The sequence below is a fragment of the Salvelinus namaycush genome, chromosome 15 (genome assembly GCF_016432855.1).
Source record: "Salvelinus namaycush isolate Seneca chromosome 15, SaNama_1.0, whole genome shotgun sequence".
Taxonomy (NCBI): domain Eukaryota; kingdom Metazoa; phylum Chordata; class Actinopteri; order Salmoniformes; family Salmonidae; genus Salvelinus; species Salvelinus namaycush.
In genome coordinates this window covers 38188210-38206512 of record NC_052321.1, presented here as the reverse complement: position 1 = coordinate 38206512, position 18303 = coordinate 38188210, and the positions used below count along the sequence as shown (strand labels likewise).

Genomic DNA, 18303 nt, shown 5'->3' with positions numbered 1-18303 from the left:
GAATGGTGATACAGTGAATTATAAGTGAAATCATCTGTCTGTAAACAATTGTTGGAAAAACGACTTGTGTCATGCACAAAGTAGCTGTCCTATCCGACTTGCCACAACTATAGTTTGTTAACAAGACATTTGTGGAGTGGTTGAAAAACAAGTTTTAATGACTCCAACCTAAGTGTATGTAAATTTCCGACTTCAACTGTATATATTTGTGTAGTTTTAGTTATAAAAATATTTGGCGAATGCGCCTAACGTTCGCAATTAGCGCTAACTAGCTAACGTTAAATATCCCTGCCCCCGTGGACTAGTTAGCATGTCACCGTCCGTGGGCTCTGGAGAAAAGCCTTACTACACAAACTATGAGCTAAAGTAACTAGGTAGCTAAACGTTATATAAATACTCCTGCTCTGCTGGGATAACATTAGCTAGCATCTCACCACATGGAAAAGTGACTACACGAACGGTGAGCTTACATTAACTAGCTAGCTAGCTAGCGCTCAAAGAACTTATGGGCTCAATGTTTTCCCATACAAAACATAAACATGACTAATCAAATGACCTGTGAATTCAGTTATACATGTCAGCAGGGATGGAAATTAAGCTAGCCCGAGTCTAGTACTTTTCAGTCTGGACTAGTAGACAATATGCCAAACTAGCCTGACACAGCAAACATTGCATGCCACCGATTTAGGACCTGAATGTAGAAATTGTGGTCTGCTGGCCAGAGCCTAAAATCCTTATGTTTACATCCCTGCACATCAGTCCCTTTCAGACGATCCCCCTATCACTGTTAGCCTTGAGGTCACTGAGGAGGACCGAGGGTTTTACCTTTCCTCTTGAGAATTTGAGTCAGAAGTACAGTCGCGTAACTCATCGCAATGCTTCACCTATTCTGGCAAATAGTACCCTAAACTGTCCTGATTATCTAGTTGAGCATTCCAGATAATTCCTCCATCCCAGCAGAAATGTCCCATCCACATAGTAGGACTTTAGATCTACAGATAGACCAAAGCCCAGTCTATTTTACTGTTACTGTAGTCAAGTTGTTGGGTTATGGTATTTAAATATAGATATACCATTTCAGTAATCAACATGGCTAGCTAGTAAAAGTAACTATTTTTGGTGGGCTTTCAGACGGGCGAACCTGAAACCGAGTGACAATGCTCGGGTCTGCAGTTGCCATTTTCCGTTGGGAAAGAGAAATGGCCCTGTATTTACCAAAAAAAGGAAGCTCCACACAACAAAGAGCGTAAGAAATAATTTACACATCACATATATACATTTCTGCGATAAAATGCAATGTGAATTGTTTTACTGAATGAAACTGGGGAGATGCACTCAGACCAGCCTTTGTGATTTAACTTATGAACAGGCAGGCATGACCGGGGCTTTCAGCAAGTAAGACACGGGGTAAGAAATAATTTGAACATCACAGATATAAATTCCCAATGTGCCCATGATAAAGTTAACTACATTACTTTAGTTGGCTGCTTAGAGCAAAACGTATGTTATATAACCTATTCTGGGAGCCTAATTTTTGTGTATGAACTATGTGTAATATTTTTGGGACCATAGCCTTCCCTGAAAACAGGTACTGACAGGAGGCGTGACTAGAACACTGATCCAGTGTACCCTCAAATAAAGGTAAGAATAGAAACTGACTTGTGCAAAAACTATTTACAAGATATTTACAGATGTTCACTGTTGCAGTTGAAAAACTCTAATCCAGCAATATAAATCTGCCAGAGGTTGTCATGCTGGATGGGGATGAAGCAAGTGTCCCTTCCAGATATGTGGAGCTGCCCTTGGACCTGGTGCCAGTAAGGATGGTCTTCACTGAGCCTGTAAGACCCTCCCTCCTCCTGGATATAAAAATCATTCAACTTCACTGCCTCTTCAATGGTAAGGTCCCTTGCACCATATGGACACTTGACCTTCACCACTGCTGTGGTGCCCATCAGACCATCCGGTGAGGCACCCAGGATCCCAGACCATGTGACCCAAAGTCCTGACTCCTGCACATCCATCCTTGTAGCCATATTGAATGCCTTGATGCCCTCCTCTTCGTTATCTGTGCCCCACTATGCAGACAACACCCCATCTAATGACTAAACACCTTGAAATCAAATCAAATTTTATTGGTCACATACACATGGTTAGCAGATGTTATTGCAAGTGTAGCGAAATGCATTTGTTGTAAGAAATGTGCTATATAAATAGTTTGATTTGATTGATGACATTAGTTTTAGAATATTAATAAACTGTCATTGTCACATGAGAACAAATGCAGTTTTTCCATAAACTTTTAATTGACACCTTGGGATTTTATCACTTGGCATCAATCATATAGTGGGAAGGATTCTATAAATCAAGACTGTGTGAATGCATTTACCACTCTGAATAAATAAATGCTGTGCCTTTTGAAGATTTGTCTCGTCATGAAACTACAATACAGGCTGGATGTCTAAAAGTCAATTTTTTGAATGTGAATAGATTTTTAGATTAATTTTCAATGACATTCCAGAACTGAGTTATCACTCATCGAAGTCTGGTATCCGGGTAATCTATAATTGATTAAGTGGCTCTTTTATTTTAGAATGTTGACAGATGTGTAGAAAACATTGTATTGCTATGATGCTCAAACTTAATTTAATAGCTACACTCACCGACACAGGATAAACTTCATCCCTCATGCTGTCCCTGACGAAACTGGTTAATCGCCCTTCACTATAGCTGCACTTCTCAAAATGGCCAGACTTCTAGTGGTCTCCTCCCCTTTTAATGCTCTTATGCTCATTCATTGAAAAATGCCATAAGGTTTGAACTAAACACCAAAGTCGACATAGTGTACAAAGACTTATCTAGTCTAAGTAAAACATTTTTTTTTTTTTTTATCTACTGCTCTGCTAACTAGCTAGCTAAAGTGTAGTCAGTGGCTAGCTAAGACATACAAAGGGGACGCACATTCATGGATTGAGCACAAACGTCTCTCTGATCGCGCTGGTGAATGGTAGCTGACAGTGTGATTAGAGATGAGGAGCTCCCTGCAGGAATTCGTAGTCTTGCTGAAGTCTTCTCTGTTGCTAATTAGCATTTTCGAGGAGAATATATTGAGAACACTCAATTTGTCCTAGAGAATTACATGGCTATCAAAACGTCACGCCAGGGTAAGCCTACACGAAACACAGACCGTATATGAAGTATTCTAAAATTGAAAAATGATTGGAACCATTACCGGGTTTTCCCGCTAGGTTTTATGGGTATTATATAGTGTCCACTGTGCTGTCGATGACCCAGCCCACCTTCTAGGCGTGAGTAATTGCAAGAGAAAAGCGCTATAATCATGTACAACAAATGTTTACAAAGGATTGCATTTAATGAACTAAAACATTCTTATGATCAAAGAGGACATTTAAATGATAAAAGTGAAGAGTTATGGTGTACCTTTTAGATGCTAATTTATCATATTTTAGGTGTTTGTTAACAAACCAAAACGTGACATTCTTGAACAACGGAGACGTGGATGAGTCATCCCCATGTGTCGTTTTGCAGATAACCATCTCTAGATAACTTCAGAAAAAGTTTGAATTTCTGAAGCTTGTGAGAGGCTTTTGATTTTCGCTTATGGGACAATTATCATCAGATTTGGAGATGATGCCTGGTCCAAAGTAAACCACGTTTCCAACGCATACAACCTTGTCGCGATGCATGATGACAGGACATAGATTTACAAAAGTGTTGGATTGGAAGTGTGACTGTCATTTTATACAGGTAAGATGTACAGTCAATGGTACGTGACCGTAAATACGTATGAGTACACCGGTCCGGACCTCGGTCATTTTTAATAATTTGCTAAAAATAAATGTATTTTGTACACAAAGAAAATAAATTACAGGTCAACATATAAATATTGCTCCGAGTATTGATGAAACAAACCTCAGAACGCTTATATTCTTGATCTGACCGATTTCTAATCGCGCCTGACTCTTTGCGAACGAGTGGAATCATGAACAGTGATTTTTGTTCATTATGTTCGTCTGCGTCCCCGATATATGTGCCTTTTAGCCGCACATTCACACCAAAGACTACAATATGAAGATAGGCTAAAAGTGCTTCTCCAATACAAATCCCGATCACACTTGTAGGCGATGTCATGGCGATGTTGGCTAGCTAAACTCATGCGCAGAGACACGTCATCGGGGCAAACGGCCGTTTCGCGCCGAACTGCGCATGTGTAGGCCGTCAAATCAAAGTCACACAAAGTCACATATGAAGTTGTTTTTGACGAAAAATGTAAGTGTCACTTTCACATGGTTGGAGTAATAACATGTCAAACTACGTAAAACATTGGCTCGAAGCTAGGTTGTACATTTAAGATTTCGAGAAAATTAACAACTAAGGAAGAATGCTTTACTTTCCTCATTGACTTCTCAAACCCCTGGTCTGTTTCGCAAGCGTTCCCTGAAGGTTTAGAACCTCTTTGCTCACGGGCTTTCAAAAGGCTAACTCCGCCCCCTCGGAGAAGGGTGCAATTGCGGCTTGTAATTCGGGTCGTTCCTGCATGTGGGTATTTCTGCATCTACAGGAACCACTCTTTATACCTATATTGGTATTTTTTTTTTAAGATATATCAGGCGGGGGGGAGTGTATCTTGGGAAATGACGACTGTGCTTGAATCTGAAAGTGCGGCAAGTGAAGTGTGTGATAATGAATGAAAAATAGTGAAATCAAAGAATGGAACAAAATGAGCAAAAGTTGTAGTAGAAGAAAAGTACCGGTCCAATAATACATTTCTTATTGGACTGCGTTTTCTGGACAAGAGGGTTCATTTGGGAAATCCATTTGTAATACTGAGGACTGTGAAGAAAGCAGCGGGAAAGGTGGATTCAATAAAGGTGACTAGAAGCGGCCTTGTTTTGGTTAATTGTGTCGATGAAGAACAGAAGAAGCGTGCAATGGATCTGGCAAAATTGCACACGTCAGAAGTACCTGTATTCCTCTTCGGAGTAGGGCGCCTGCCAAAGGAGTTATAGCTGGAGTTTCGTTGTATTTTTTTTAACCTTTATTTAACAAGGCAAGTCAGTTAAGAACAAATTCTTATTTACAATGACAGCCTACCCCAGACAAACCTGGAAGGCACTGGGTCAATTGTGCACCGGCCTATGGGACTCCCGATCACAGCCGGTTGTGATACAGCCCAGGATCAAACCAGGGTCTGTAGTGATGACTCTAGCACTGAGATGCAGTGCCTTAGACCGCTGAGCCACTCGGGAGCCACCGATGAGTACCTTAGTCAGAAAATCCTAGAAGTGGTCAGTGCACTTCGCATGACCCGTATGGTAAATAGAACAAAGGAGAAAAGCCTATCAATATTATTGTGGTTTGAGGAGACTCTACCTGAACATGTGAAACTTGGAAATGTGTGGCGAGAGCATTTGTCCAAACCATTACAGTGTGGTAATTGTAAAGGATATGGTCACGTATCAAATGTTTGCAGATGGGACAAGTATGGTATTGAAGAATCAGGGAATGGAAAATGTGGTGGGGTTCATACTCCGGACTTCCTTGAGTGCCCTGTTAGGCTGAAGGAGGTCAAGGTGTCAAGGATCAGGACTGTGCACTGGATCTCCTATGTGGAGGCGGTGAAGAGAGTTGAAGGGGCAAGAGGCAAGTGTTGAAGATATGGCGGTGGATGCATTGCAACCAGTTGCTAGTGTTTTAAGTCAATTGATTTATCTGGATACAGTCATTGTGAAGAAAGAGGATTCTGTGGCATTTATAGCCACAGTGATTTAATTGTAGAGCACAAGTGTCCAAGAAGCTGAACATTATATCTGCAGCCAATAAGTTTTTGTGGCTCCAAGAGTTCATGGCAAGGACTATTGTAGCTAGGATATGTTCCACCTCATAGGAGTCTTCAGAGACCATGTAGGGACCTGATTTAGATTTTTTGATAGATGGTATGATATTTTATTAATTTTTACCCACATTATTTCATTTTTTTAAATCCTTATTATCATGATCCAATTGTTGCGAACGCCATTACACCATAGAATAAGAACGGCGACAGGCGGGGGCGCTCCAGTACAGTAGGTGGCGTTAATGTCTATAACGTTGGATGGCAGTAGAAGGGCGGGGGCAACAGCGGTAACGAGTTAGCCGTACAGTGTCCTTCGTCCCCGCATTTCTGTTAACGACAGCGAGGGCAGGTGGGAGTGAAGGACACTGTGTGCTAGCTAAGCCAGCTAGTCCGGTACAATGCAGGTGGGGGCGACACTGTGTGCTAACTAACTAGCAACTTGTTAGCTAACACACGGTGTCGCCCCAGCCTCTCGTCTGCGGTGCTAGCGGGAAGCAGGAGCGACATTCGCACCCGCCTGTTACAGTTTTCTCCGGTACGCAGCCGGCCGGGACACCGTGTGCTAGCTAACTAGTAAGCTAGTATGCTGTCTCCCCAGCCTCCCATCTGCTCTGGTAGCGGTAAGCGGTGGCGACACCGGTAGACCGTGTCCTTCGCCCCTGCCTGTCGCGCACTGTTTTCCGTATTTCAGGTAACGACGTTGAGAGAAGGTTTATTTCCCCTTTGACCCACATTTAAAAGTGTCACAAACATGTAGATTTGGGGAATGCCGACATGCAGGAACGCCCCAAATTGCAGGCTGCAGTTGCACAATATTGCCCTCTAGCGCATTGTTTCCCAACCAGGGGTACTAGCACCCCTGAGTACTTGGCCTATCAACGGGGTACCTGAGAAGACTCATGAGACCATAGGCCTACTGGTAAAATGCACACGAAGACGGTACTCCAGGCATAGCAAAACTCAGTTGGTCTTACACTAACCGAAAAGGGTTGGGAACCACTGCTCTAGCAGCACAGACGTGAAACGAACTACCCCATCTCTCAGTCGGTGAAGTAGGCAACAAGAGACGCTGCTGAAAGTGTTTTGCTAGATGCTGGACGAGGCATTTTTAAAACCGCACCGCAACAGCGGCCGTGTCAACAGATATCCCAAACAAACAATATCAGACTCTCGGAGAATGAGTACACAACTGGTAAATAGTCGCTTATATACAGGATACGCAGGGGTGAAAGTACTCTGGTACGGCACCACAGTCAAATAAATAGTTGGGGTACGCCGTACCAATAATACACGAGCCTATCACTAAACCGAATGTAAAGAAAAATGTAGGCTATTACACTATTTTTTATCATTACCGCATGAAAATGAGCAATTGGACTTGAAAACGGATATAGCCTACGCACCCAAATGCGATGTGGTTCGACGAGGACACTTAACATTTTTCCAAGGCAGAGATTAGGTGCCGCCACCGAGACGCGTGCGTACAGCAGTAGATTCTGGCCAAATGTCATTGCACTTTTTGGTGTTTTGTGTAACATGTCTATTTCCATTTACCACTGTTTGGAGGCTGGAAATATGTTGCGAGTGGTTGAACGTGCGCGGGTAGCCTAGTAAAGGAGCCGTTTGAAGTGATTGTTTGACAATCAGATAACATCATGACTGGTTGTGTTTATGCCACGGTAAAATGTAATACGTAAAAAAAAAAAAAAAGACAGACCTTTACGACTAGGCCCACAGAGATGCTATTGAATGAATCGGGATTATATATGTAATTCTTCCCATACCGGGAATAAATTAAATCTACCTTCACCCCCGTAGGTCAATCCAGTGGCTAGCTGCCAACATATATTTCTATTGCAGTAACGTTGAAGGGCTTTGGCTAGTATTACTTAATCCGTTAGAAGGATGAAGTATGTCTAACGTTAAATGGCGCATACCTCAGCAGGAGAAAAAAAGACGCTAAATTCTCATAACTTTACTTTACAGAAAGTAGGCTACAGTGATGTGGGCATGTTGTGCTCATTGGTGAGGTTGAGGCAGCAATGCATGCAGAGGAGACGGTTTAGTACAGTGATTCCCAAACTTGGTGTCGGGGCCCCATGTGTGGTCCCCTGAGAAACCGGGTTAAACAAAGAACTTAAATATCTCCACATGGCCCATCTTCCTTATAGGCCTACATTAAAATGCAATCAATACAGCTCTAAAAATGTCCTACGTATTTGTTTCCGCGCTAATGCTACATGTCAGTGTGAATAATTTCTCATATTTCCGCCGTTTCAGGGCTATAACATTACAGCTGTATAGCTAATAGGCTATGTGTTTGTAGTTCAACTGAGGTGAATTAACCTATGGCAGTCTAGGTGATAATGGCTGGGATAATTTTTTCTTGTTTTTGTTGTTCTCCAAATAGCGTTTTTAAAGTTTTTTAATTGTTTAGAAATGCAGTTAAGCTGACAACTGCAATGCAATGGCAGTAATGGAAAATCTCTTCTGACTTGCCCTTCGTAAAGATGGGGATCTGAAAGATTGTGGAGGCAATTTATCCTGCTCGTCAAATTGTCTTTTCCAGGCGGATGTCTTGGACTGAAGGAGAGGTATGTGAAAGCTTCTTGAAATGACTGTGCTTTCATATAGATTTATTGTGGCAAACAATAACGTAGACCTAATTCATCATACTCAAACCAAGTTCTATTTTCTTAAAGGAGTAGTTAGGTAGGTAGTTACCAATAAAGGCGGCATTCCGAGTTAATCAACGCTTCCCCCCCATATTTTATTACAGTGTATCTGAAATCTGCAAGGCTGTTGGGATCTCCTTACGGATGGGTGTGGGCAAAGTCTCTCCCCTTACGCCGCTGAGCCGTCCTACTTGGAGTCCCCTCCACGTCCATCTCCATCCCATTTAGCCACAGTAGCCATATCCTGATCGCTGGCTCCAAGATGGATCCTTTGGGAACAATGCACTTCACCACTATCGACTATGTCATATTTGCCCTTTTGCTGGTGGCATCCATGGGCATAGGGCTGTATTACGCCCTGTCAGGGGGTCGACAGCGCACCACTCAGGAGTTCCTGCTAGCGGACCGGAGCATGAGCTGCCTTCCTGTATCCCTGTCACTTATCGCTACATTTCAGTCAGCGGTGGCTATAGTGGGCGTGCCGGCAGAGATCTATACCCATGGCACTCAGTACTGGTTCATAGGCTGTGCTTACATCTTGGGCCTATTAATTCCAGCACATGTTTTCATTCCTGTGTTCTACAGGCTGCATCTTACCAGCGCTTACCAGGTACATACTGTAGGCTCTTTGCAAACTTAGCTCAAGATGGAGAGAAATCTTTGGAATTAAAATATGTAGGCTAATACCAGTTGAAATTTATCGGCCTAGCTTTTAAACCCTGCTAAGGAGTTTACATAGTTTTGGTTTCTGGTAGGGAAATAAATAATGAGTAAATACATTCTGAATATACTGATGTGTATATCACTTAGTGATAGTATTGTTTCTTTTCAGTATCTGGAACTGCGCTTTAGCAAACCAGTGCGTATCTGTGGAACACTTACCTTCATCTTTCAGACAGTAAGGTCCATACATACCAGATGCAATAATAAAAACAAAAACAAGTAAAAGAAAGAATTTATAAATGTTGTAGATTATCAGTTTTCCCGCTGATATGACTACTGTTATCTCTTGCAGGTCATCTATATGGGTGTTTGTGTGTACACTCCGGCCCTAGCACTCAATGCAGGTCAGTAATTTAGGCTTTGGTTTTAGGATTTAAAGACAGTGATAAGTTTTAACACTTTAATGGCGGGTTATGGCTGTCTCCAAGAAACAGATTAAGCGTATTCCAGGACTTAAATGAACCAAGGGACATTCTCACTTGAAAGAGCTTTTTATTCCAGGACTTAAATGCAACAAGGGACATTCTCAGTTGAAAGAGCTTTTTATTCCTGGGCTTAAATGCAACACTGGACATTCTCAGTTGAAAGAGCTTTTTTGTCCAGGACTTAAATGCATCAAGGGACATTCTCAGTTGAAAGAGTTTCTTATTCCAGGACTAGGCTTAATCTGTGTCTGGGAAACCGGACATGTTACTGTGTTTTGTGCCATGAGTAGGTTATCTAGAACTGTGCAAAATGCACATTATGAATGAGTAAAGGTTGCTTAATTTGGTTCCATGCTTCCCTATAGTTACTGGCTTTGATCTATGGGGAGCAGTACTGGCCACTGGACTGGTGTGTACACTGTATACTACTCTGGTAAGTTGTTCTTTGTCATTTTCAGAGTTTGTAAATAAGCTGTTATTAAACAATGGTAAATAAACTGGAAATATTACATGATCTAAAGTACAAATAAAATGTACTCAAGAAAATCTTTTTGTTTAACGTTGACATTATGAAATGTCATTGCTAAGTGTCCTTTTTTCACTATATCTTTGGATGTAACATCAGCCATTATAAGCTTGAAGCCTATACGATAATAGGCTCTGTGCCTCTGTGTTGTACCTGGTCCTGACAGGGAGGCCTGAAGGCAGTGATCTGGACAGATGTCTTCCAGACCATAGTGATGTTTGCTGGCCAGCTGGCGGTCATCGTGGTGGGGGTCCAGCAGACTGGAGGGTTAGCAGAGGTCTGGAGGAAGGTCTGGGAAGGGAACCGTATCTCTGGCATAGAGTGAGTGGACTGGTTACTATCTTCATGTATTCAAGCGATGACTGGCAATCCTGTTTGAAGTTTGATTTTAAGGACATCTTAAATTCCATGTTCCAATTCCAAAGTTCCAGTTCTAATATTCCAATTCTATGTTCCCCCTCTTGTCATGTTTGTTCTACAGCCTGAATCCTGACCCTACGGAGAGGTACACGTTCTGGACCCTGGGGGTGGGAGGGGTCTTCCTGATGCTGTCTCTGTACGGGGTAAACCAGGCCCAGGTCCAGAGATACCTCAGCTCCAAGACCGAGAGGGAAGCCATCATGTAAGACTGCATGTACCACACTCCATACACAACACCACATTACAGTGCATACACATGGAATCATGTGGTAATACCATGGTAATGGTATGGATACTGACCTATTTTAACGCATTGTGATTCTGCAGGTCTTGCTACATGGTGTTTCCCTCTCTACAGGTAGCTCTAGCTCTGAGCTGTGTCATGGGGCTGGTCATGTTCGCACGTTACTGTGGGGAGGACCAATTTCACAAAATAGGCAACTTATCAAAAAATGAGGTCAGTAGAAGTGTGTGTTATTATTTTGGTCTTTTTTAGAGTGCATCATTAGAGTATTATAGCTTGTGGATTAAGTAATATGCAATTTAGCAGTCAGCAGATGTTTTTATTCAAAATTACCTATAGCACAGTGGCACTCACTACATTTTTTGTGTCTGTGATCTCCAGTGAGAATTGAACCCACAAACCTGGTGTAGCTAGTGCCACACTCTTACCTACAGTACACCAACCATTATGTGTTCTCTATCCACAGATGGTGTTATACTTTGTTATGGACATGCTGCAGGATATACCTGGTCTGTCTGGACTGTTTATAGCTTGCTTATTTAGTGCAGCTCTCAGGTATGTCAATCAATCAATATTTTTAACACCCTTTGTCACAAAGGGCTTTACATTAACCCAGCTTAGACATCCAGAACAAACAGAAGCATAGGATCAGAAGAGTGCTTTGGTGTTGACACTTAGTTTAATGTTTGTCTCCACAGCACCATCTCGTCAGCCTTTAACTCTCTGGCCACAGTGACCTTGGAGGACCTGATCAAACCACACTGCTCATCCATGACAGAGGCAAGGGCCACCCTGCTCTCCAAGGGACTGGGTACGTTGAGATCTCTTGGGCCCTGTCCAGAAACAACCCCATAGACCTTATCCCCTAGGACCCAGCCACTTCATGTACAGTAGATCAGATCAAGTGCCTATGGGGTAGGGACTAGAGGTTGTTTCTGAACGGGGCCCTGCTCACTGTTGACAGTGTGTCTTTTAACTTATTTGTAAGTTCTACATCATGCTTTCCTCACTTTATCTGTGAGATGTTTTCTAAGACAGCACGTTTTCTAAGACAGCACTCGTATAATATCAACATTAAAGAGGGACATTTACTTTTTCTGTTTCTGAACTAGCATGTTCATATGGACTGATTTGCCTGGCTATGGCCTATTTAACCCACTTGATGAGTGATTCCGTTTTGCAAGTAAGGACAACATTTGATATATTTTAATAACTTACTGTATTTAGTTAAAACTCAAATATTATGTCTGATTCTGACATTTTTGTATTTATTTAAATTCAAGGCTGTTTTCAAAATCTTTGGAATGGTTGGTGGTCCTCTTCTTGGCATCTTCTGTCTCGGGATGTTCTTTCCTTGGGCTAACTCTACTGTAAGTACTCAATGTATATAGTGAGGGCATGCATTTTTAGTATGTGAATGTGATCCCTGTGGGAATCAAACTTAGCGTCACGCCGGGTTACTCTAAAACCACTTTGTGACAACTGCTGATGTAAAAAGGTCAAGACTCAATCAATACATTTGATTGATTGATGTACTGTGTTTCTCCAGGGTGCCCTGGCAGGTTTGGGGTCAGGCCTGGCGATGGCCTTCTGGGTGGGCATCGGGAGTATCGTAACCCGTACCTCTGGTGGTTCTGCTGCTGTGTCTCATTTCAACTGCACTGCTGTACAACTCTCAGGAAACATCACCACAGCCATAGGGACTGCACTCAATAGTACTGCAGTGCCTACTAGTACATCCAGGTAAGAGTCTTGAGTGTATCATGAAAAGCTCTGTACAAATAAAATTTACCTGTCATAAGAGGCAAACAACAACTAATAATCAGATAATCTGAAAGTATTCTATTTAGTTTGCTCATAGATTACACAATACCTACAGCCTACACAATACCCCATAATGTCAAAATGGAATTATGTTTTTAGACATTTTTACAAATGAATTAAAAATTAGAAGCTGAAATGTTTGGAGTCAAGTATTCAACCCCTTTGTTATGGAAAGCCTAAATAAGTTCAGGAGTAGAAATGTGCTCTTTACAAGTCACATAATAAGTGTGCAATAAGTGTTTAAAACCACTACAGGATCGGTTGGTCTCCCGCGGGACGGTTGAGCTAACTTAGGCTAATGCAATTAGCATGAGGTTGTAAGTAACAAGAACATTTCCCAGGACATAGACATTTCTGTTATTGGCAGAAAGCTTACATTTTTGTTCATCTAACTGCACTGTCCAATTTACAGTAGCTATTACAGTGAAAGAATACCATGCTATTGTTTGAGGAGAGTGCACAGTTATGAACTAGAAAGTTATTAATAAACCAATTAGGCACATTTGGGCAGTCTTGATACAACATTTTGAACAGAAATACAATGGTTCATTGGATCAGTCTAAAACTTTGAATATACACTGCTGCCATCTAGTGGCCAAAATCAAAATTGCGCCTAGATTCCTAAGTCATATATTGGCCTTTCTCGTGCATTTCAACAATGATGATACAAAAAAACGCATGTTTTTTCTTTGTATTATCTTAAACCAGTATTATATTCTCCTATATTATTTTAACAATTCCACAAACTGCAAAGTGTTTCCTTTCAAATGGTATCAAGAATATGCATATCCTTCCTTCAGGTCCTGAGCAACAGGCAGTTATATTTGGATATGTCATTTTAAGCGGGGGAAGAAGAAGGAGAAAAAAAAAGGGTCCGATCCTTAATTAACATGATTTTTTAATGAATGAATGTAAGGTCCTTAAGTCGGGCAGTGAATTTCAAACACAGATTCAACCACAAGGACCAGGGAGATTTTCCAATGCTTCGCAAAGAAGGGTACCTATTGGTAGATGAGTAAAAATACAAAAAAGCAGACATTGAATATCCCTTTGAACATGGTGAAGTTATTAATTACAACTTTGGATGGTGTGTCAATACACCCAGTCACTACAAAGATATAGGCATCCTTCCTAACTCAGTTGCCAGAGTGAAAGAAAACATGCTCAGGGATTTCACCATGAGGACAATGGTGACTTTAAAACAGTAACAGAGTTTAATGGCTGTGATGATAGGAGAAAACAACTGAGAATGGATCAACAACATTGTAGTTACTCCACAAAACTAACCTAATTGACAATACAGAACACGCATCCTGTTTGCAATAAGGCACTAAAGTAACATTGCAAAAAATGTGGCAAAGCAATTCACTTTTTGTCCTGAAGACAAAGTGTTATGTTTAGATCCAATACAACACATTACTGAGTACCACTCTCCACATTTTCAAGCATAGAAACAAAACAAAATGTGGAATAAGTCAAGGGTTATGAATACTTTCTGAAGGCACTGTAGATGCAAATTTGTAATACATTTTGTGATTGTATATTAACTGTATGTCTTTCAACTGTTCTTTAGCCAACCAATGGGTCTGCAGAGATTCTACTCCTTATCCTTCATGTGGTACAGTGCTCTCAGCTCTTTCACTGTGGTGATCACAGGGTTGATCGTTAGCTTTCTCACAGGTAGGGGAGAGCTCTTGATCATTACCATAGAAGATGCACTCAGGGCTGGTTTTCCAGACACACATTAAACCTACTCCTGGACTAAAAAGCATGCAATGGAGATTGAGATTTTTCATTGAGCATGCCTTTTACTCCAGGACTACACTTAATCTCTGTTTGGTAAATTAGACCAAACATTTTCACAACAGATTCGGAATCAAGTTAATCTAATTGGTTGGATTTTATCTTTAATTTAAGGACCAATGAAAGAGGAGGATGTGACCCCAGGCACTCTGTATCCGCTGTTGGGCAACATGCTGTTCTTCGTACCAGAAAACCTCAAACAGAATCTGTGCTGCGCCACCCCACTGGGGCACAGGGTAAGTCAACAGAGCACATGGGCTCATCACACTCACAGTTCAGGATTGTGTTCATTAGTGGAAACCACATCAAAAAAAGCAACAAAACGTTTTGCAACAAAAACAAGTATTTATTAATTATTGGACAAGGTCTGGTCCCCAGGGCTGCATTCAGCAGGCACAACGTTCGGATAGAAATATGTTATGTTTGTCTGACGTGTAGAATAAGGAATCACGTCAGTTCTATTCATGACGTTTCTATCTGCAGCATTCCACAATGTTTGCTTCCTGAAGGTTCCCCTGATGCATTTATAGCAGAGGGGGCTATTTATTCAAGGTAGGCTGGAATTCAATCATTGCCGATAATAAGATTTCCACACTGCACTTTCAGCAGGTGTGTACAGCAGACACAAACGTTTAAAAGTCCATTGTGGAAAACCCACCTTCGTCAATGATTGAACTCTGGCTTCAGTTAAAATATGTTATATTGTTTTGTCATTATGGCTAGCAACACTCAAGTCCTATTGTTTTGGGTCTGTGTGAGACATTTCAACAAAGCTACAGTGCCTTCAGAAAGTATTCACACCCCTTTACTTTTTACACATTTTATTGTTACAGTATTGACTCAATGTGTGAATACTTATGTAAATTGAATATTTCAGTATTTAATTTTCAATAAATTAGCAAACATTTCTAAAAACATGTTTTCACTTTGTCATTATGGGGTATTGTGTGTAGATGGGTGAGAAAAAAAACATATTCAATCCATTTTGAATTCAGGGGGTATGAATACTTTCTGAAGGCACTATGTGCTATTGTATCAAGGGTACTTAACATTACCCATTATCTTATCTCAACGTGAATTATCTCTTGGTGAGTTGTTTATAGTGTATGTTTTTGTACGAGTAGCCAATCATCCAGGAATGTCCACCTGCACAACACAAGGAAAGTAATGTTCAGGCCGTCTACACAGAAGAAGAGGAGAGGCAGAACTTTCTACCCACTTCCACCACACCTGTTATGGAACACGAGACAACTGTGTGATGCACGGAGACACTTCCATAACCTCATGTTATGTCGCGGCCCACGGGGCAGTGAAATGGTCCACACCATTTCATGTCACTGTTTTTCACAGAGGACCTGTTCTTTTGAGGAGATGATGCTCTGAGGGGAGAAGTGTTGTCGGGAGTGACTCTTATTTTAAAGCTTTGCTCCAGCTTCAGGTTTATAATTTAAGTGACTGGATAAAAAATGCACTGGTACTGTAAATGTATATTGTACATGACGCATGGCAAGACCAAATAAACGTAGAGTATTACGTATTCTGGAAATCAAAAAGATAAACCCGAGGCCATATTATCTAGTTCTGAGGAATTCAGATTTGAATGGACCGGATGTATAAATGCAAAAAATCCGGTTTATGTTTCCACTCATTACCAAATATGGTGATAAGAGGAAACCCAGTGGCCGGCAGTGGGAGAAGAAGGATTTTGGCCGACATTCTGCCAATTTTCAACGACCAAACATTTTATCTCCATACAGTTTTCTGTTTCTAAAACTACAATCTGTACCCAACTGAGAGGACTGCATTTTGTAGACTTTACCCTTTGCCAAAGTTTGAAAAAAGTTGTTTAGGAGTGCAAGGGTGAATTGAGTTATTATTGCACACCCACACTTTAGAATAGGCATTCCCTAACAGAAATATGCAAATTAATGCTAGAACGTGCCAATAGGATCTCACTAGCTTGTGCTTGGCTCTGCCCACCTCCTTGCTTGTCCTGCCCACTATGATTCATTTGCTCCCATTGGAAACTACAGGCTCTGTTCGATCTTGGGTTAGTTATATCTTTGATATCACTATGCTGCTGTCAATGAGAAAATATCTTTATTTGTGGAACTGAGTAGTTGTTCTTTCAATAATGTGTTCCAGTGAACAACTTTGTCATGTTGGCCTGTTGTGTCGAAGCAGAAAATATTTTTTGTAAAGTTTTACTGAGATGTTTGTTAGAAAAAAACATCTTAAATAAACATTTCAATGTATTTCAGCTTTCACAGTCCTTTACTGCTGTTGATAATTTCTTTATTAGGAACAGTATAATTATCTATTCGTTTTTTTGTGTAAAGTTTTGAGTTGGCAGGGAAAGGCAGTGTTCCTGAATATCCAGTGAGTAGGAGACTCGGATGTGATGAAGTTGGTAGAGATGAATGAGGAGGAGAGGAAGCCTGCCCTCTTGGAGGTATGGTACATCATCACATATCTGGCCAAACAAAGACAACATGGGGACAAAAAAACAAGGGAAGAAATTATATTGATATCGCCAGAAAAATTGTTAAGTTTGTAATAAACATTGGAAATCTTTCTCACCAGAGCTCACAATAAAAACTGCAATTCAGTCAAGACAAATGTGCGGACAATGCTACATCAACCCTATACAGTACAGCCTTGGTATAATAACAACCCTCATTGTGGAGCCAAAACACAATGTTGAAGGGATAGTTAGCCCAAATTATTTCAGTTAGATGGTTTCCTACCCTTATAATAGTAGTAAACCATTTTTACTAATGTTGTAATTTGGATGCACTAACCATTTTATTGCTAACAACTGGTTCTAGATTGGCGTTACTATCAGAAAGATACATGAACTAAATAAGTAAAAACAATATAGAAATTGCAGTGCCTTCGGAAAGTATTCAGATCCCTTGAGTTCTAAGGTTACAACCTTAATCTAAAATTGATTAAATCGTTTTTTCCCCCTCATCATTCCACACACACTACCCCATAATGACATAGCAAAAACAGGTTTTTAGAAATGTTTGCTAATTTATTATTAATAACACTGAAATATTACATTTACATAAGTATTCAGACCCTTTACTCAGTATTTTGTTCAAGCACCTTTGGCAGCGATTACAGCCTTGAGTCTTCTTGGGTATGATGCTAGAAGCTTGGCACACCTGTATTTGAGGAGTTTCTCCCGTTCTCTGCAGATCCTCTCAATCTCTGTTAGGTTGGATGGGGAGCGTTGCTGCGCTGCTACTTTCAGGTCTCTCCAGAGATGTTTGATCGGGTTCAAGTCCGGGCTCTGGCTGGGCCACTCAAAAACATTCAGAGACTTGTCTTGAAGCCACTCCTGTGTTGTCTTTGCTGTGTGCTTAGGGTCGTTGTCCTGTTGGAAGGTGAACCTTCGCCCCAGTCTGAGTTCCTGAGTGCTCTGGAGCAGGTTTTCATCAAGGATCTCTCTATACTTTGCTCCATTCATCTTTCCCTCAATCCTGACAAGTCTCCCAGTCCCACTACCACAAAGGCTGATTGGTTCTCCCATCTCCATAGAGTGACCATCGAGTTCTTGATCACCTTTATAAGGGATTTGCGTCAAATCTGGTATCAGGACAAAATGTGATTCAGAGTCACCGAATATACTTTAAGTATTTTTATTAAACTCAAGCGATAAATGGTAAATGCAATTTTCGTATATACGTGTTCTCTGTATCACCTCGCAGGATAGAACAGAGAACTGGCAGGATGTAAGTAAACAGCTGTTCTTATACGGTGATAGACGTAGTTCCAACCCGTCTGTTGGCCTATCACAT

The 18303-nt window shown here is 41.1% G+C and overlaps 1 protein-coding gene across 8 annotated transcripts; it reads left to right on the top strand.

The window, feature by feature from the left end:
* The first annotated feature begins 3005 nt into the window (after positions 1–3005).
* Positions 3006–17295, top strand: LOC120060510 (sodium-dependent multivitamin transporter-like). Of its 8 annotated transcripts, none has more exons than XM_039009879.1 (17): positions 3006–3164; positions 8368–8451; positions 8637–9142; positions 9365–9430; positions 9548–9599; positions 10046–10113; positions 10373–10527; positions 10688–10828; positions 10954–11083; positions 11337–11425; positions 11569–11681; positions 11983–12053; positions 12154–12240; positions 12420–12613; positions 14268–14374; positions 14612–14733; positions 15622–16752. In XM_039009879.1, exons 3-17 carry the CDS (start codon positions 8795–8797, stop codon positions 15754–15756), a joined length of 1878 nt encoding a protein of 625 aa, XP_038865807.1. In that variant the 5' UTR covers positions 3006–3164; positions 8368–8451; positions 8637–8794; the 3' UTR covers positions 15757–16752. The 8 variants fall into 8 exon arrangements, with proteins under 8 accessions (XP_038865807.1, XP_038865805.1, XP_038865808.1 ...); XM_039009877.1 differs by lacking the exon at positions 3006–3164 and adding an exon at positions 3285–3308; XM_039009880.1 differs by lacking the exons at positions 3006–3164; positions 15622–16752 and adding exons at positions 3508–3768; positions 16837–17295.
* Positions 17296–18303: the final 1008 nt, after the last annotated feature.

Coding starts and splice junctions, on each gene's coding strand:
- LOC120060510 (XM_039009879.1), top strand. CDS start 8,795: ATGGATCCTTTGGGAACAATGCACTTCACCACTATCGACTATGTCATA. Junction 9,600..10,045: donor GGCCCTAGCACTCAATGCAG/GTCAGTAATTTA, acceptor GCTTCCCTATAG/TTACTGGCTTTGATCTATGG. Junction 11,084..11,336: donor GCAACTTATCAAAAAATGAG/GTCAGTAGAAGT, acceptor CTCTATCCACAG/ATGGTGTTATACTTTGTTAT.